At 46.0% G+C, this 20535-nt stretch overlaps 1 protein-coding gene across 6 annotated transcripts in view; it reads left to right on the forward strand.

Moving 5' to 3' along the window:
- Window positions 1-3540, forward strand: part of PLCH1 (phospholipase C eta 1) — a 61158-nt gene extending 57618 nt beyond the window's left edge. For all 6 annotated transcript variants that reach the window (XM_072344237.1, XM_072344242.1, XM_072344238.1 and 3 more), the window contains one exon: window positions 400-3540. In XM_072344237.1, the coding sequence (XP_072200338.1) occupies window positions 400-2501 (2102 nt within the window). In that variant the 3' untranslated portion in view covers window positions 2502-3540. The remainder of the gene's footprint in view (window positions 1-399) is intronic.
- The last annotated feature ends 16995 nt before the right edge of the window (window positions 3541-20535 follow it).

The following is a 20535-nucleotide window of genomic DNA, read 5'->3' on the forward strand; positions in this document are numbered from 1 at the left end:
GTTTCCAAGTATTATGCTTTTTTTTTAACAGAGCTGTTTTGTTCTGTCTTTATTGCCATGCTTCTTTATAGTACAAATCTGAATAGGAACACAGCTGAAGGTAATGCCATGTGCGAACGATGATCTGGTACCTCATTAACATTATTTGCAACAAATATTACATCACGTGCTTGATGTAATAGACATTCTAAGGAAGCTTCAGTGAAGTGCCTGCAGTTGTATTTTTCCATTTATTCATGTCACAGATAATTTGGGCTGAGCCCTCATGACACCATAACGGTTCTGTCACAACTGTACCTAATTTTACGTTCTCCATTTGTCTGTCTAAGGACAAAGTAGTTGTTAATAAACAGAGCACAAAATGTTGTATGCAACTAACGTGTTTCTCATTTAATTTAGCCAACAGTGATGGCGATAAAAATGAGAAGGAAACAAACTGGAAAGAATCTGTTTTCACCTGTCCCGAGAAAACTGCAGATATTTCAAATTTGGCATCTCCCTTGAAAAAGGAGAGTGCCCAGAATGAAACTACAGCTGGTTTTTCCCTTGTGCCACCTCCCCAGGAGCAACCCGAACATTTAGTTGCTGTAAGTGGTGTAACCAAAACAGATCGCCTCATAGGCAATCAGGAAAGTCACCTTCACATTGAAACTGTGCCTCTAATTCAGGACGCTGGCTTTGAGCACATCACAGAAAAAATGCAGGGCAGGAACTGTGCAGGCAGTAAAAGGGAAGATGACACAAACAGATGTAAGGAGCAGAAATTAACTCCTGTCAGGACTTGCCTTCCTGAAAAAGTAGAGGAGGTTGAAAATCTCAAATACGACATCATCCAGAAAAGCACCATGGCACACCGTTCTCTGACCAGTATTTCTTCTGCCGCCTGCTCTGATGCTCCTGATTTACGTTCCTCTTTAACCATGCAAGACAGCGACATCTCCCGCCTTATAGACCAAGTTTCTTTGGTGACTGAGAGCGAGATGGACAGTGCAGTCTCAGCTCTGATTGGCCAGCTGGATGTCACCGGTGACCAAACCAGCCTCACTGCACCGATGCACCCTGGCACTGGCAGCCAGACCTTCAGTGCTGTGGCCACACGCACGCTTACTGCAGAGCTTAGCACTCCCTGTAAGGATGACTTCATTACCACCAAGTCCATCAAGTCCCCATTATTTTCAACTCCAGACATTGCCGTGTTCCCCAGCCCTGAGACTGCGGAGTATTCTGTGTACACAATTATCCACGAGGCAACTCTTACTCCAGGTTCTGAATTTAACACCCACGGTGGGTTGGTTTGCAAGAAGAAGTCAAAGAGTGTGGACAATAACTTGCCTAGCTCTTTTTGTTCTTCACCTTTCTCTTTGCTGAATGCAAATCCCCGAAGAAAATGTGAAACAAGCTGGGAAGCCCCAGGGTCTGTGGGTTCTTTTGCTTCCAGTAGCCTCATCTTTGAGGAGATGCTTGTGGACCCTCCCGTGGGTGAGAATTCAGAAAGCAGCAGTCTTGTAGAGGTAGGTGGGGATTCTCAAGATCTCTTGGTAACTGCGTGCACATACAAAAGGGAAGATGTGAGCCAGTTGGCTTCCCCTTTAAAGCTGAGGCAGCAGCAGGACAGCAGGCACTGTGGTGAGCGGACCTTTGGGAACTGTGCGAGTGTTGGGCTCTGTGCTGCTGCCCTGGACTGCTCGGATAACTTTAGGACTGTGGGAAGCAAGTTCCCATTTCCTGCCTGTGAAAATGTTGGTTTTCTACATCATCATCATCATGCGGATAAGCAGAAAGATCTGATGTGTACCTCCAGAAGGTCCCAACTCGATGTAAACTCACCAGTGCTCAGGAGCACATTGGCTTTCCCACCCTCCCCAGCCATGAAACAGGCCAGCCCTTGCAAATCCAAGAGTCTTGGTGACTTGACGTCAGAAGATATTTCCTGCAATTTTGAAAGCAAGTATCAGTACATAAGTAGGAGCTTTATCACATCTGGCATGAGAGACAAGAAGCTCGCTGCAATGAAGACGATGAGACCGCACTCTACAGATGCTTTGACGGAACAGCTGAGAAAGCTGCTGTCCCTGGACCAGGACGACAGCCACCAGATGCTCTATTCCAGGCAGCTCAATGAAGACTGCCCAAAGGCGCTGGTCAGAAAGCTGTCGTCCAGGAGCCAGAGCAGAGTGCGGAACATCGCCAGTCGTGCCAAGGAGAGACAGGAGGCCAGCAAGCAAAAATCTTCCAACACAGGCAGCATAGCGGGGGTTGTCCTTCGGAACAAGCCTTCGGTGTCCCCTCATGTTGTCAACAGGCACTCGACGGGCTCCTACATAGCCAGGTACCTGGGCAGCTTCCCTGAGGAGGCAGCGGAGGGCCGGGGCCTACCTGAGGGCACGTGTGCTGCCTGGCAGCAGGGCTGTGCTGAGCGGCTCTGTGCTCACAGCCCCCTGCTGCAGCTGGAGCCCGACGGCGATGAGAAGCCTGAAATCTATTTCCTGCTGAGGCTGTAGGTTGGATAAATGTACATCTTCAACGTTTACAGACCATTTCATTGAAATGAAGGGTTTTTTAGAAAGAAATACTGTTTTGAGGCTTTAAATTATTTAGAAATGCAATTTCGTGCTGGTGGTCCAGTCACAATTTAATGTTCCTTTTCCTGTCAAAACTTTCGTAAATAAAACCATATTCCATCCTTATGTATGTATTACTTTAATTTAGCAGTTACCAAGGAAGTAGGCTGGGAGCTGGCTGCACGCAATGAGCATTTGTAGCATTTTGTCTTCGTAATGCACGGCTCGAGGGCATGACATTGCAATGAATGCAAGAGTATTTTTCTGTTTTCCTGAAGTCTGCTGTTTGAGCAAACAGTCCCAGTGATTGCTTTTGGCCTTTCATGCCAATACTGCATGGAGTGCTTTCTGTTCCTGGCGACTGCTCTGGGCTCTGAATGCTCAGCCAGGCCCTCCCCAGCAGCGGACCCCGAGCATCGCCTTCACTCAGCTTTGTACCCAAATGCTAATAGTGATTTTACACGTTTCCTTGTTTGGACTGTGGTTCTGCAACAACAAATTGGTACGATTAGAGTTAGTCTGCATCTGTGAGGACTGCATAGATTTGTCGTCTGCCCACTCTGTGAAGTAAAACAACCGTTGTGTTCTGTCTTTGTCAGTGTGTGGAATGCTTGTTTCAGGACCAAGTGGAATGTGGGGGTAAATCTGGGTTTACGAATAGAAAACATAATTTCTGCATATTTTCTGTATTTCTGCTATTGGTTGTGTTTGTAGCAGATCGGTTTTCTGTATATTTGTAATTTTATTGCTGAAGTGTCGATAGTCGTTGATATTTAAAGCTGATGTGATAGAATAACTATTTTGACCGTCCTTCATCTTTTTCTATGAATGTTGGAAGTGAATTGATGAGTAATCTCCAACACCTGGAGCTTCCCTGTAGGGAACAGCATAGCTTTATTTTGGTTTAAAGATATCCTTTGCCTTTGCTGTAAGTTTTTTTCTTATATGTAAAAGATGTACCTTATACCTCTTTCTTTTGTAATGCAGAGTATTGTTGTTCTTGGGAACACCATTAAAATAGATTTTTAAGCACCTGGTTACATGTTTACTGAAAATGTGGAGAATGCAGTTATGGTTAAACTGACAGCAGGTGTGATTGCAGACATCACGTTTGACTTGCCATGAACTTTCGGAAAGGGAAAAATCCTGTAACTTTCCGAAAGTTTTCAATCTCAGAACTTCAATTCTGATAAAAGGTGATGGCCTGGAATGGGATTGGTCCTCAAATATGTCTTTTCAGTGTATGAATAATGCCTGACCTCACAAATGGTGAGTATTGGAGAGTCCTCTTTAAAATGTTTGGAGAGCAAATTAAGCTGGTGTCAGAGGCGTCGCATGTTGCTTTTTGTTTTACAGTTGTATGTAACAAAAATAATAAAGTAGCAAAAAGGCAGTAGTATTGCTATAGCACAACCACAGTACGTTTGGGTTAGACTTAGTATTTTGTGTGAAAGCAAGCCTGCCAGGCATATGGACAGAATGGCCATTTGACTCTCTCTCTCTTAATTTGCTAGAAACGGAGAGGATTCAGTCTGGAAGGAAGAGCTTGAGATGCAGAGGAGCTGAGACTGTCCTTCCCTTGCAGGATGGGCAGGCAAGGAACATTCCCCAGGACTGCTGTGCCTCCTGTTTTCCTGCCGGGTGGTGTAGGGACCAGAGCAGAGCTGTTTCTCTCTAAAAATCAGGTCAGAAAGTCTGCCTAATCCCAGGGCACTGGGGTGTTCCTGTGCTTACTGTTCAGTGTTTGGTTACAGTCTTCATAGAGCTAGGAACCATTCTATAAGCAGATGTCAAAGATGCTTGAAATGAAGTTAAATTCCTTTCGTTTTCAGGTTCAGTCAGTATAAATAACTTGTCCATTACTTAAAACTACCCACATTGCTTCTGAGACATGGAATTGAGTATTATGTGTATTCCAGTTTATATTCAAGTACAGAGTATATTCATGAGTTGCTCTTACACCTTCAGTTTCTAGTAGAACTTAATGAGTTCTCATCTTCCAGAGAGAGGAAGACAAACTTCTGTGTTTTAAAGGGCTTTTCTTGACTGCTGTAGAGAAGAGGTAGGTGACAGCAGCACCTTCACTCACAGTGAATGGTTTCTTTTTTTTCTGGAAGAATCTGGTGTAGATGTCAACTTGTTCCAGTGCTGACTATCCCCAGGGCTTAGAAATATATATGCTTTTGGTTTCTGTCTGGCTTCACCTCCCAGTGCAGCACTGTTTAATCCAACTGCTCCGTTTAAAGGCCTCTTACCGAATGTCTCTCAGATAAGCATGAAGCTGCAGCTTCTCTGTGACATCCCACGTGGAGCAAACCTTTGGAGTCTTGCCCTTTTTGAAATCTTTTATTTGTTCCCAGAGGTCTCCTGTGAGGGCTGTCAAGTTCTCAGTGTTGTTCAGGAGCTGCAGGCACCACTTGCAACATGTCAGGAGCAGTTATGTCAGTGGAGAGCTTGGAGGTAACATGATTTGTACCACACTGGGATTATAAACACAAGGTGAGAGCATTGAATCGTTGGCTGAAATACTGCACTGGAAGCATCCATTCAGTAGGTATCTGTTGTGCCTCTGTCTCTCCCTCTTTTTTTTTTCTTTTTAATACTTTCTTTGGAGGACAGATTTACTTTTGTAATTAGGATTTGCGTTTTTTCCACCTGGGGTTTGTTGAGATGTATGATTCCTTTGCATCTTTGCATCTGTGCTGCAGAGAACAGCAGCAGCAAAAACGAGATAGGAATGTTACTTTTAAGAAATTCTACTTTTTAAAATTCAAAAGCAAAAAGGGTCAGTAGTTACTTTTATATGATCATCTTTTGGGATATCTACTTCCCCTGCTTTGACCAGCAGTGTAAGATGCTCCCGATGTTAGGTATGCAGTGGTGTTCCTCATTCTTCACTCACGGCAGAGGATCCTGTATTCTCCTTTACCCACCCTGCAAAGACGTGAAGGTCTGCTAGGAAGCTTTCCCATCTTTTCAGTTCTTCCCATCTGGCTGAGGAAGCCAAAGTCACCAGGAGGCGTCAAACCAGAAGTGAAGCAGAGATTTCAGCAGTCTCTGTAGGGGCAGCAGGGTGGGGAAGGGATTAGTGCTAAGCATTCGGGAGTCGGGAGTAAAATTGATTGGCAGGTTTGGATGGAGACTGAAGTTTGTTAGTAAAGTCAGACATCGTTAATGTGATCCTGTTTTAAGGAATAACAGTCTTAAAGAAGGATGTTGTAAGGGAAACATTTATTGAAGCAGATTAATTCACAGCTGTCTTTCAAGCACTCATTTGATTTACAGGCTTTTTAAAGCAGATGCTTTCATTTAATTTAATGCTACATATTATATTATATACATTTATAGCCAAAATGTTATTGTATCTTAAGATGTACCAGACTGCAGTGACACTTCTAAATCCAGTGGAGCAGTTTTGCTGGAAGTTAACAGCACTGAGTTGCAAAGCATCTGCAGTTAATGTTAATTCTTGTACTTCTCTTGTCTTGGGGCTGTGATATTAAATATTTAAAACGTGTACCCAGTCTTCTAGGTGTGTGCGCTGTTTGGAATGCATTTAAATAAATAGTAGCTCTGTTGACCTGCACTCCCACTTGTTTTCCCGTAGCTGGAAGTGAGAACCTAATTATGCAGAGTGTTTGCATAAAGCGAGGTGTCCTTGTTCACCAGCTGCATTTCTAATGCTGGAAGACAATCATTAGGATTTTCTGTTTTGAACTGTGTTGGGAGTAAGGCTATCCCAGCAGCCTTCAGGGGCAAAGGGGACAAAAGGCCACTTAGGTGTAAAGCCAGGAGGTGGAGAGTCAAAACCATTGATTCCCTGGTGCTCAGGCAGAGCTGTGGGACCTTCCTGTTGCAGTGGGACCCTCTCCAGCATAGCAGTGTGAGTGGAGGTTATAGAGGAGTTTCCTGGATTTCCATGGTGCCAGTATGTACTTCCATGAGGTGCAACAAGATTTACTCATCAGTTTGGGAGTTTCTTTATTTGAAAGACAAAATCAGTGTGAAACAGTACCAAGCAAACCCTTCCTTTTTACTTCCCAGAGCTACGGCACCGAGATCGGAGCTGTCCTATAAAGCAGTATCCAGTCACAGCAGTGGTAGTACAGGCTGGTACTGCATAGTGCTGGATGTGGGTGTGTGCTGCAGTGCCTGGTCAGCTGAGAGGGCTGTGGGACACAGGGCTCTGTGTTCCCCCTGTCACCATTTCCAGAGGCAGAGGAGTGTGGCGAGGCTTGGCAGAGCTGGGCTGTGTTTGGATTCCCAGGGTGCTGACAGGTGGAAATTTGCCCCTTGCTGATAATCTTTAAGATCCACGTTGGTTTTAAGCAACAGGTTTCTTATTGTGTCAAGAATGCAGCAAACCTGTTAGGTGTAGGGAAATAATCCTATCAGAAACCACACTTGACATTTTTATCACGTTATGTTGAACTAAGTGGGATTACCCAGTGTGCAAATCTGTTGACTTCATGGCTTCCTCTGAATGTGAATCATTCCTTTAAAGCTGGAATTGAGGCTCTGAGGGCAGGAGCTGCAGCTCGTTCAGAGAACGGGTCACCTCCTCATCTTCCTTCTTTCCTGGCAGCAAATTCTCTCAATTCTTTTAATATTCCACAGCCTCTCATTGAACTCTCTGCACAAAAAGCTGCACAATGTGTGCTGCCTCTGCAGTAGGGGGAGACTGGGATACTCTTGCTGCCCTTTTTGTGGTTATTTACGCTGTTCCAGTTAATAAATATACATATTAACTGGAATATATGTACGTGTATACATAAACATATATTAGATATGTGTATATAATCTGAAGTGTTCTAAAACTCATTAGGCAACCTTGGACACAATTCCTTTGAAAAACGAAGCACAAATCAGGGAGCACCTTCAGCTGTGTGTCTGTCAGACTGCAGCCCCTTAAGTCTCTTTCCTTCTGGACTCGGCACTGCTGTTCTTCTGTTTAAACAGACCCGTAGTCTCCTGTTGAAAACAAACACAAGCAGCTGGTATTGTTTTCTTCTTCTTAGGAAAAAACACTAAAACTGTTTGTTTTTTTCATTCCTAAACAATTGTTTGCCTCCTCTCATAGAAACAGAAGTGTGTATATATATAAAATACTGATCAATGACAGTTGATCTATTTCCAGAAAAAAAAAAAAAAAAAAAAAGAAGAAGAAAAAAAAAGCCAGACTATATCCAGAAAGTCCCATTCATTTCTTTTTTCTTCCTTCTTTAAGCCTAAGAGAAAGTATTTGCCAATATGTTCATCTTGCTGGCAAGTGAGGCATTGTCAGGAAGCCCGACTTGCTGTGACATATTAGTAAACAAGCAGCTGTGTTAGTGGTAGCCAAGTTTAACAAGATCTCCACTTATTATCCCGTCACTTTTTTGTGAAAGAATATGCCATTGCTGTCAGATCCATCTGTCCTACCGCACAGCCCACGCATACAAACCTCCCCACCTCACACATGGGAGAGGTTTTGGAGAAATTGAAACAGGGAATGAAAGATGAACAGAATATCTGTTAATAAAGAGTTGGAATTTGATCTAGATAATTGACTGTCTGGCCCAGAGCAGACAGGTTTTATGTTTTGTGCAGCTGTGACAAATTCAGCTCTGCCCAATGCAAACATGACTTGCTGTAGCTGGTGTAGGTGAATGCCATCAGCAGATCTGTTTGTCACAAGCTGTTATGGTGAGAAGGGGGAGGGGATGGCTGAGAAAAGCCATGGAAGAAGAGCTTGAAGAAATGTGTCCTGTGTGATTCTGGCCAGTAGAGCTCTTCATCCATAGGGATAGTGTCACTCATAGGAAAAGAGGATCTGCATTCAGATATCATCATTCTTAAGAGCCAGAGAGCAAATCGCTGCTGGACCCCAGCAGGAGACACTGTGGGGCTGCTCCCTTCTACCCTGGGAGAAACAGCCTCTGCTTCTCAGGGCAGCAGGAGGGGCTGAGCATGCGGCACTGCAGCTGAGCCCTGTGCCTGCTCACAGCTGGGACACATGGCTGACCCTCCCTGCGCAGGGAGCAGTGTCCATCTGGCAGCATCGCAGGGATGCTCCTTCAGTCAGAGGCTTTCTCTTTTGCTCTCTTGTAAACAAGAACAGTTTCACCTGTACCAAAGAAGGCTGTGGCACAGTTTTAGCTTTCAGAGACACGAATTTTACCTTCTGTTTGATCAGCCTTGTTAACAGAATGCACCCTCCAGTTGCAGCTTTGGCAGAGAGCCTTAGTGGAGCTTAGCAGCTGGTACCTTGCCTCATGTTATGTCCTGTGAGGGGTACAAGTTATCAGGGGTTCTGACACCCACTCCCAGTGAAGGAGCCATCCTGGTGGTGCCTGGGGCTGTGCTGGGAGCTGCCCGATCCCAGTTGGTAATTGGAGGTGGGATGGTAACGTTCCTGTGTGCCAAGTGCTCACTGATGGTGCTGGGGATGAGTGAAGCTGAGCTGCCAGCTGTGGTTGGAGGCAGCTGAAGGAAGCAAACAGCCTCTAACAATACCTCCATTCTAGATAGGAGTGTTTAAGGTAATGCTTCATCACTGTGAGGTTTTGTTGTGTTTTTTTATAACTGTGGTGACTGGGAGTTTCACATAAAGCAAAGCAGAAGCTCTCTAGGTATGGCTGAAACTAGCTCAGATGTTTCTCTGTCTCTTGGCCCCATTTCAAACCTTCCAGATCTCTGAAAACTTGGAAAAGGGTACAAAGGAGCCCATGCAGAATATTCTGCTTCAGAAATATTAACATTCATTGTGGTAAGCACCAAGGAATCTGCATTTGAAAACAAAAGCCAGCTTTCAGAAGCCATTCTCCAACTGCCAGGGATCGCAATATGAAAGGTACGTGCCAACAAAATCAGGGTGTGTGGCAGCTGCTGTTTCAGACAAGCACATGAGTCTGACACAAAGGCAGCAGGATCTGTACCTGGAAATAGCAGCAACTGAGGAAATGGCTGAGATGGTGGAAAACGTCTGTCATGCACGTCTGAATCTGTGAGCTCTTGGGCAGGGATGGAAATGTCGGCATCCTCCAGCTTGCAGCGATCCACTGCTGCTGTGGTGAGAGCACCCCATGGTTCTGAGCCCTGCTGAGAAAGCAGTGCTGCTGCAGAGCCTGCATGGGCACAGCCCTCACTTAGGGATTAATGGAATCACAGAACAGCCTGGGTTCGAAGGGACCTCAAGGATCACGAGGCTTCAACCCCCCGCCGCATGCAGGGCCACCAACCTCCATATCTAATACTAAACCATGCTGCCCAGGGCTCCATCCAACCTGGCTTTGCACACCTCCGGGGATGGGGAATCTGTAATAGAATGGCTTGGGTTGGAAGGGACCATTCATCCGAGTTGCAGCATTCTGCCATAGATTCTACAGACAGTCCTTGGATGGTGCAGGAAAAAGCCCAAAAGGTGCAAGTCTGAGTCAGCTGTAGGAATGTTGCTTTCAGCACCTTGCTCGTGGGGCGTGAGGTTGTATTGATTTGTTGTTGTAGAGATACATGCAAAGCTGCTCGTGGGATGCTCTGGGGGAAATTAGTTTGCCTCTGGAACTCCATTAATTTGTTATTCTTCAAGTTTTCAGCTATCTGGAGACAAAAATAATGAATACAACGAATATGGATGACTTTGTGTAGGAACGGTTGTCAAAAAAAGTAGAAGAAAATAGAGTAATTTGGAAATGACGTCAGTGCTCCTGCAGTGCTACAGCCCTGTGAGTTTTCAGCGCACTCAGTATTCATCTGGCTTTGGAAAGTGGTGCACACGAAGCCTCAGTAGCTTTGGCTTTGAGATACATTGTTTGATGAAAATGGCCCCATAAGTTAAAATCTGTTTTCTTTGTTGAATGCCACTGTGGTGGTGTTTTCCCCAAAAGAGAAAAAGAATGGAAACGCCAGAGTGCTGATTGATTTCAATGACTAATATGTGTTAATGAACTTGGAAATGACTGTTAACAGCATATTGGGTAACAGCACTAATTGCAGCTAGAAAAATAATATTGGGAAGATTAACATAGACCAGGAAATAGCTGAGGAATGTGACAGCATGAGACAAGCAAGGCCTGCCCAAGCAAGCAGCCCATCAGGGCAGTTCACTAGCAGCACTGGTATCACAGATTGAAAAGGGCAGGATTAGAAATCAATGGATTCAATGGGTTTCTTGAAGACTTGTTCTTGGTCAGTGGGGGAGATCAGCAGTCTGACTTCCTGCACACTTTTGGGTACTCAGGGAGATGTTGGTAGAGAGTGAAAAGGCATCTGTGTTCACTGCTCTCAATGCCCTGCCCAGGGAAGCCTTCCAGCTCACTGCAGGTGAGATCTCGCTCTGCGTCCCTTCCTTGCCTGGCCCCAGAGTGCCTTTGTGCTGTGTGATGTGAGTGGATGTGCTCTGGTTCAGTGGGCAGTTCTGGGAGCACATCCCCTTCCCTGGGCTCAGCACAGGCACGTGGGAGGTTTCTGCACCTTGCTCCAGATCTTGGGTTTCAGAACTCCTCGGGCTTGAACTGAACCATGCTGTGTCTGCCCTCCCACCGGCTGCAGTGGGGGGTGGTGGCCTGTGCCCTCCTGTAGCTGCAGCCCCATCCTCACTTTGTGCCACCATTTGTCACAACAAGCTGAGCGATCCACTTGGGTCTTGAACCGATTAAAATATGCAGCCAGTATAAACTGATGAGCAAGGTGACTTGCAGTAAGGTCACTCTGACACAAGGGTTGTTTTCTACGTGCCTTTTTAATTTGAAATATTCAGGGCAGTTTGAGAGCTTTGACATGTAGTAAAATCCTGACCTGTTTTCCACCAAATTGCAATTATACAGCCTTGGCTTAATAATATATTGCCATCTAGAATTGGGTCAAAGCAAATCCACATACGTTACATAACTTGAATTGGTTTATACAAAGAGAAGGGGATAGAATATCATAAGCCCTTTAAATATGGGATAACTGCAATGCCAGAAATCTTTTAATGTCATTTGAAGCTAAATTTTAAGACGCACTTCCAGGTGCAGTGCTTAAAGATGAAGCTGTTTCTGTGATGGGAAGATTTGCTTTCACGCATTTGGAGCTGTGCTGGTAGGATGCCCATAGGCTGCTTTGCTGTGCTCCGGAGCTGGCAGTGGACACTGCAGGGTGAGTGGGGAGAGCTCGTCCCCCCAGCCTGATGCAAGCAAGTGATTAGCCAGACTGAGCAGACATAGCTGCGGTTTAAGGGCTGTCTGACACTGTTTGTGAAATATAGCCAAGAGTGCCAAAAATAGCTCCTCTATCAGTGCAGCTCACCAGTGTGGAGAGTCATCTGAGCTGGCACAAAGTTCCCTCCTTCCCCACAAAGCAGTGATACCCATCAGGATGTCACTGACTGCACCGGGGCACTTGCTGGGTCTCACTCTCCCCACAGCACTGCCGCTGCCTCAGGGGCTTCCATGCTTTGTTCTGTGGTCTCAGTCCTCCTGAGGGCCCACAGGAGCCCTGTGGATCACGGCTGTGCTGTCCTCCAGGGGCACAGTCACCCCAGCAGCTTATGGCTGTGCTTACCGGGAGGGATGTGGGCTGCAGGAGCTCTCAGCGGTGCCATGCAGTGCTGGCACAGGGCGCTCTGCTGCACGTCATGGCCTGAGCAGCATTGAATCTGAAAACTGAACTGAGGATCTGCAGCAATTAACTTAAAGCAGATTAACTGGGAGGTTGAGTTCCTCTGTGTACATGAGGCCTTACCGAAATGGCATTGACCTTCATGGTTTGGGTGAAGATTCTGTAAACCCATCTGTGTTGTCCGGTGAGGTCCGTGCGACAATGTTCCCATTGTGGCATCCTTGGTGGAACATCTCCTTTCTTCACGGGGAATCCACGAGGCCCCTTATTTATCTTCTGCTCCATAAGAACCAGTGAGCAGAAATGTGGAGCATCAGAACTTTTCCCAGGGCGGGTTGTTGTTACCAAAGATCTGCCTCAATTAAATTGGGGTTTTGCCTCTTGTGGTGATCATTTAAAATCAATTTCTGTTGTTTGTGACTATGAAGTATTGTTGAGAGAATGGAAAAGGAACCGTTCCTCAGTTGTTTATGGAGTGATAACCTGTAGAGGGAGGGAGGGGTGGAGGGAGCGGGCATTTGCTGGGAGGGGCTTTGTGTCCAAAAATGAGGGATAAAATTGCATTTGTCCAATTTAAAGAATGCGTATTTTTATTATGACATCACAGATGTGAGTCCCTATTGATGTTTACCATTCAGATCTGTTTCCTCAGGCACTCTGCACAGCTGGGCTGGCGGGCGGCCCTCTGGCTCCAGGCAGGGCAGCAGGCTGTGTGCTGGGACCTGAGAAGCTGTGTGATGTGCTGTGATCCCAGCAGGTCAGTCTCACCCCAACAGCCACAACTGCGTGGCCCAAACATGGTGTGCCCCGGGGACAAAGCAAGAGGAGAGGCAGCTGTGTGCAGCTGCACTTGTGTAGTGGCCTGAACCCATTGCAGGGGTCAAATGGAACTGCTGTGCACAAGGGAAAGGCAGAGGCTGCCTAGGCTGTGTTGAGCTTGTTTTTGTGTGGTTCAGCAACAGAACTGGCTTCTGAGGTACCAGAAGGGAAAGAATAGAAGAGTAGGGAAGGGAACTCTGTCCACAGTAAGAGATGTTCTCAGTAAAGAGCCTAAAGAAATGAGAGAGGTGATGGAGGAGGGATTCTGGTCAGGCACCAGAAATGGTTCATGTTTGCCAGCAGTGCTCTGGGTCACTGATGTGATCTGAGCAGCAGCACAGCTGCCCATACTCAGCCCCATTGGTTCGTGCACACCAGCGTCGTGGGCTGAGGTCTGTGGGTCCCAGTGCTGTGCTTGGTGCCTTGTTATTGCAGGAGGATTCCTTCAGATGGGGCAGGGCTCCCTGTGGGGAAATACTCAGCCTTTTCAAAACCCCCCCAGTGCTAAATCCATATTTCCCAAGAGAAGCATAAGTACATCACATTCAGGCTTTTAGGACATAAAACAAACCAAAAGGCTGCTGTTGCTGTATGTGTATACCCTTAAGATCTTTGCAGCGTGGTGCAAAAAAGGTGAAGTTGCACTGACTGTCACAAGAGGGAGTTGCAGCACAAGTGTGGGAGCTGCGCTTCTGCTCGTGTCCTTTGCTTCCAGGGCTTTGCTGTCTGCATGCCTAGCGTGGAGAAGCTGCTTTTGTTCTTGCTGATGGGGCTTTCTTTGGTTCACCCTGCACATTGAATTAGTGATGGCCAATTATTTGTTGATAAATGTATTTCTGGTTGGATGAAGCTTTGGAATATTTTAATGCTTTTTTTAAGGCTTGTCAAACCTTTTTGAATTAATAAGCAATTTATTCAGGTGATTTTTTTAAACTATATATGTATTCCCCATCATGGAGGATTCATTGAATCGGAAAAATGTGAGTTACAGAAAAGGTGTGGAACAAAGATGCATCTTTTGTGCTCCCACAAGTAGATGAACAACAAATGGAGGCAGCTGTTTCTGCAGCGGTGTAGAATCCAGGCAGGTGTGAGCACCAGCCGCATGGAAGAGAAGGAAGAGAATGAATATCCTTGGCTAGTTGTCTTCAAAACTCATCAGAATGCCAAAGCAGCTCCTCCAGGAGGGCAGTGCCAAGCCCCGCACCACAGTCACACGGATTCAGCTCATGCTCAGAAAAGTAGCTTTGCAGTGTAGGGCTCCCTGCAACTCCTCGATGCTGCTTCCTTCCAGCTGGTTTGCAGCTGGTAAAGTCCTCACTGATTTCAGTGTTTTCCTTTTATCAGAAGTTGTTTTCTTCTTGACTTGAATTTTGCCCCCATCCAGGAGCAGCCGCCTTGTGCAGACTCACTTTTCCCAGTTTTTAGGAAAAGGGAACCTTCATAGGGAATATCAGCAAGATATTCATAGGGATTTCAGCTGGGGAAGGTGCAGTTTAGGGCATGTGGCTTTAGGGCACAAATTCCTGGGCTGGGTGACGCTGAATTGCTCTTTGGTTTTCTAATACATGGGGAAATGGAGAACTGAAGTTTTCGAGGAAATCCTTTGTTTTATTCAGAAGAAGACATTGAAATCATCTTGCTCTGGTTTTATCCAGAGTTTCTGGTTAATTGGAATGACCAACTCAGGAAATGAATTATTTCAATTAGATAAATGCAACATTTTGGCAAGTTTTTCATGAAATATTAGTGAATATTTGTTTTTTCCTCATGGCAGTTTGTATTTTGCCATTGTATTCCCTGCTGGCACAATCTCGTGTGAGCAGGGCATGCAGCTGGATGGAGGGAGGTAGGATGGGAAGGGCTGTGAGCTTCACGTGTTCTGTGGTAACAGAAAATCACGTGAGGAATGCAGCGTGGTGAAGCTGGAGTTTTAACTTGGCCTTAGCAGCGTGGAAAACGTTCAATTCAATGCAAATCCGAGTGACGCATTAGGTGCCTTTAAATTGGCATTTACCTCATAGTTTAACCTCATCTGTCACCTTAACAGCCACACCACAGGCTGCACTAACGTATAAACCTCAAAATGCATTCTCCAGAAAGCTGATACTTCCCAGCAATTGATGGAGTGTTCAGGGTTGGTTCTCCTTCCTGAGCAACCATTGGAGAGGTCTGTATGGGCTGTTGGAGACCTGAGGGGCAGCTCTGGGTGCTGAGCTGTACCTGGGGGCTGTTTATTGCCCAGCATGTTGCTCGGCTCAACCCCCAGGGCCACTCATGGCATTGGCCTCAGACCACGTCCTGGCCCAGGCCCTGGTGCTGCTGAGCCCCAGCAGTGCTGAGCCCAGGGTCTGCTTGCAGCACAGCCTGTCTTCTGCTGTGCAGCCGCTTGGCACTAGAAACCCAGCTGAGATGGCTTTTATAGCTTGTGTCAGGCAGATTTATTCCCAGCAATTATCCCTGGGCCGGCTGGAAAGGTATTTACCAGTCACTCTGTAGCCGTTGAAGCGAAACTGTACAAAGACAAACCCAAATCCTCTGCAGCCATTAATTTTAGAGTCCAGTGGGAAGTGAATGCAGAAGTGATGTTCTGCATGTAAATGTTTGCACTGACAACGCCATTTCTCCAAGCTGGAGCACCTCCAGCTCTCCACCTTCCAGCTCTCCTATTGGATGTCAGCATTCAGCCATGTGCCCCAGGTGTACCCTGAGCCCCAGGAAGGAGTGTGTGGAATTCAATATTTTAAAGTTAAATAAATAGCATTTTTTAGGTCTCACCCCATTATCAGATCAGCCAATGCCCTGTTGTGTTGATGATGTAGATGTGAGTGGAGGCAATCTGGCGACTTTAAGGGAGCTCTCAAATGTTGAGATTGGTCCAACTCAGGAGAAAATGCATCACATGGACAGAGCTCCAACTGGTACGGCTGTCCTGGGCTTGCAGTAATCTGATCTCACAGCTGTTACTCTGTGGGTCACAAGGGAGCGGGGCAAAACAATAAAGCAAGTCAAGGTATATAAAAGTGGTGGTGATTTATATAGGAAATCACCTGCCTTTGTTTTGTTTGTTCAAGGAAAAAACCTCAAAAGAAGAAATGACTTTAAGATTTAGTGCCACTATTACGAAGCCATAAAGATTTTATTTCTTGGAGCACTGTTTGTGAAGATGAGTTGTGTCCCTCTACTGCAATGCAAAGCAGAGCGCCGTGCAGTTATTTACACAAGTCATGCAGGATTAGTGCAACCTTAGGTGTGTCTTTGGCTGCCTCCTGAACGCTGCATGGAGCCTTTCTGGTGTTGGAAGCAAGGCTAACAAACCTTCTCTTTGACACTCTAATACTCGATAATCCAGCTGCTGGGTGATGGGCAAAGATGAGAATGTACTCCAAATGTATTAGTTGTATAAAGGAAAAATATTGCCAATTCTTGTTGCAAAGCAGCCAGATTTTAACGAGGTGTTCTGGCTGTTGCTTCTCAAACGTCAGACATTAAATCACCCGAACTCAGCAGAGGTAGCACAAGGAAATGCATCTGTTCCTAAGCAGGCTGTATTTGCTTTCCCCGTTGTATTCCTGGCCCTCCTTGAGGGGCTGTGCTATGGAGAAGTTCTGTGCATGGTACAAAAGGGGAAGGGTTTGCCTCTCGATGTGTGATTGCTGCTGGCTGGGGAGCAGCACTGAGGGATGGAGTGCAGAGCGGAGGGCATTGCCTGCAGCCCTGGGGAGGGAGCAGCATGGTGGGATGCAGTGATGCTGCATCACAGCTGCTGAACTGCACCCAGTGCTGCTACAGGAGAGCTGGTTTCCTGCAGCACGTTGTGGCAGTGTGTCCATAGACCTTGTGTCCCACTGGAAGGCCTCTATTAAAGAGCCATACAAGCACACTCCTTATAGTTCTGGCTTGATTCTTCTCGCTGTTTCTCCTGGGTTGGCTGCTGGCTATGGTTGCCCTTTCCTTCCTGTGACCACATGCAGACAGAAGTCCCCTCTGTGCTGTGGGTGCCAGCAGCACCCCCAGCCCTTCCCTGCTTTCCTGCTGCTGCAGTTATGGCTCACACGGTTCCCCTGTGTAAGTGCAGGAATAGCCAAAAGATAGCAATCAGCAGAACAACGCGCTTTGTAACATGAGGTGGGGACACCTGGGCACTGCTAGGGACTTTGTTCCTGCAAAACCTTTGCCAAAGCTTTGGCACATCAACAGCTGAATGGCTGGCCTGGGGCTCTCGCTGCACCCCACAGCCAGCAGCCTCACTTTTATCTTTCTTTCATTTGGCAAAGCGCAGATGGATCTGCAGAAGAGAAATCAGTATTCCTTTTGCCCTTAATTTGGTTTTCCTTTCTGGAAGGACTTACAGCCTCATTGGTTTATTTGGTTCCTCCTCCTAATTTTGGCCCCAGTTCACTTAGAGCACTGGAAGCATTTAGAATATTTAAAGAGCATTCTTGGTATGGAGCAGTGAATGGTACCGGAGTCAGGAAGTGCAGCCAGAGGGCTGCTCCAATGGGACACAGCTGGTGGGCTCCTCAACTGCAGCACTTCTCACCCCACTGCTGTCAACCACCCGGCTCCAGAGACGTGCAGTGAGGATTTTATTCTTGCAGCTCAAGCACAGGGAAAAACAAAACATACGCAGATGAATGTGTAATATAACGTGAAATGCAAATCAAGTTGAGGAAATTTGTTTTTCTTGCACATTTTTCTTCAGCTGGCAAAGAAGGAGATGGTTATTTGCCACCAATAATCCTCTTGAGCTTTTCCTTAAGCACTGCATGCTCTCCTGCTTTCGTACACTTCGGAACTGGCACCCAGTGTTGTTTGGCTGTTAGACTGAGATCTATTGTAGAATCATGTCTGCAGCTCGTTCCTCCCTTCCAAACGGAAGATGTGAATGTTTAAAATCATGTCCATGTTGTCATACCACATTTTTCTGTGCTTACAACTTTCATATCCTTAACCTCATGCTTCAGATTTGCGGAGAAGACTTATTGTGCTTTCAGCTAAATTTGGGTAGTAGTTATCAAAACCATTGCAAACAGCAATGACGCTCTGTCCTTGCTTAAGGCAACAAAGCCTGGAAAGATCCCAATCTGTGAAGGTCAGATTGTCTTGTTAGGAATACATGGCTCCTGGTAGAAATTATTTCCATTAGATCAGATGTATATATATAATTAGCAGAACCAAAAGCAGATAGCATTTTTATGGGAACAGCTATGCAGCCAATGAAGTTATTGCATCAGAGCTTTTTGTATTCAATAAAACACGACACAGGGAATGGCGTCGTATTTCTTTTTACAACAAATTGGCTTGTATCCCAAAAAGTCCATTGTTCTGCTGCAGAGCTCGGCTAGGAGTGTGAAGCTCACTTTTTATTCTGTGTCTCAGAATGACACAAATCAGCAAATTGCGCATTGTGCCATAAAATGTTACACAGCCCTGAGGTTTATGGTAGGAATATACCCACCTTGGCCAGCAGTTAGAGACGCGGCTCTCTTATGTGGTGTCTGGGGAAGGGGGAGTCTCTTTCCAGGAGAGCTGTCCTGCTGGAGAATGCAGGAGATTGGCAGCAGTGAGACCTGGGATCTTCAGTACCTGAAAGTTCAGTACTTGGGAAATGTGCTGTTTCAGTGGTGATATGAATGCAACATTTGCTTAAACTCTAGAAATCGGCAGAAAGCTTTTGTTGAGTTTTGTTGGGCAGAGGAATGGGATCCTCTGTGGGGCTCTTGGAGCCCTTCCTGTGCACTACCCATGGAGCCAGGGGTATCTCAAGCCAGCAAATGCCCACTGGAAACTCTAGAAAGCAGTGACTCCCCAAAGTTCTGCTGGTTTTAAGGTGATTCCAAAGCTGCTGGACAAATGCAGTCTGCAGAGGTGTGGACCTGGTGGGACTGGGAGGACGGAGAAGCCCCATGTTTGTTGGATCTGCAGACCTGGAAGTAATGCCTTCCAAACGCAGAGGACCAAAAAATGAGAACTGTTTATAGTAAGCAACAAAACCGATCTATACAAAGCTAAATTCATCACTGATGTAAAACAACTGCCTTAGAGAAGTTTTGCCAGAGTTGAATGCTGCTCTGTCACTCTGTGTATGTTACATCGTTTCTAAGATACTGATTACCACAGTACAAATAAGTGTATTTGAAGTGTTCCACTGCTATCCATTTTTTTGTTCATCCCGAATGAAAATATCTCATAGATGCACGTGAGGCGCACGCAGCCTGGGGGCCACAGTTTCCAGTTTTGCATCTAGGACCAAAAAATAAGTAAATAAAATCCTGAAAAAAAATAAGCAGACTTTTAATTACCTTTCCTGTGGGCGTTCTGAAGGCTGTCTCTCCAGCTTTGTACGTGTAGCACTGGACGTGCACCCACAGCCTTCTGCTCTGCCTCTGCAGCCATGGGGCTTCAGGTGGGCAGGGAGCTGAAAAGGGATCCATGGAGAGCAGCTGCTGTGCTCAGGAGCAGCCCCTACTGTGAAAGAGATGTGTCCATGTCTGCTGACCACAGCTCAATGTTAAATACGTGGGTTACGATCCTGCTTTAGGACAGGTCTGATCACACTGACCTAGAGTCACTGTTTTATCCACTTTGGGATCTAGGCTCAAACTTTGGTTTAATTCCCTTTCTGCAGGCTGCCTGAAACAGGAGCTCCAAGGGAGATGTGATCTCCGCAGCCACTGTAAAAGAAGAAATAACTGAAGCCAGGAGGTAATAGAAATTGAATTTGTATGTATTTAATTAATGAGCACACATGTAAGGGATAATCTCTTTTAGAATAAATGCATACTGTGTTTCTGAGCCCTCCCTCATCTTCCCAGGGGTCGTAATGAACTCCTCTGAGTTCTGCAGATGTCCAGATTAGATGCCCTGTGCACGTGCTCTGTGGAATGGCTTTTGAGCAATTTGGGTTCTTTCCCTTCAGAAGCACTCAGGAAGAGTCCCAGTTTCATTCCTATCTGCACTCAGCTCTGGAGTGGGATGATGTACCAAGCTGCTACAAGTCAGATAAATGTCCTCCCCTGCTTGAAGAAAGGCTTTGGGGCTTCCTGTAGACTTGTGATGCACCATGCAGATTCCATTGGTTGTTCTGCATGTTCTTGATTCTCCCAACAAGCTTTGAGTAGAGTTCTTATTGCTCAGAAACTGTAGCTGGTGTTGCTCCAAGTGGTTGTTGTGTAGTGCTCTCCTTATGGGTGGGAAAGCTGATGATGTGCAGTTCACCCTTTTGGTAGAGATCTGGCTCTTGTCTCCATGTTTTTCACTTCTGAATTAGAGACTGCAGCTTGCAGTGATTTCTGGTTAACCAGTTTGTTTAGGATGAAAATCATCCCTCCCTTGGAACACTTGCCTGCTACCAATAGAAGGAAATGGAAGTGCGTGTCTGTATGTTGTGACCTTTTGGGGTGAATACACTGAATATGTGCTATAAACATGGCACAAATTTATCATGCAGTATTTGCTAGCTGTTAAGAGACCATAAAGCTGTCCTTGCCCCTGTCTCTCTCTCTCTCCAAATAAGGACCTCTCTTTGTTCAGCTTTCTTTGAAAACAGGTGTGAGGTTGCAGGAACGGAGCG

This window comes from Excalfactoria chinensis, chromosome 9 (assembly GCF_039878825.1).
Source record: "Excalfactoria chinensis isolate bCotChi1 chromosome 9, bCotChi1.hap2, whole genome shotgun sequence".
In the NCBI taxonomy this organism is placed as follows: Eukaryota; Metazoa; Chordata; class Aves; order Galliformes; family Phasianidae; genus Excalfactoria; species Excalfactoria chinensis.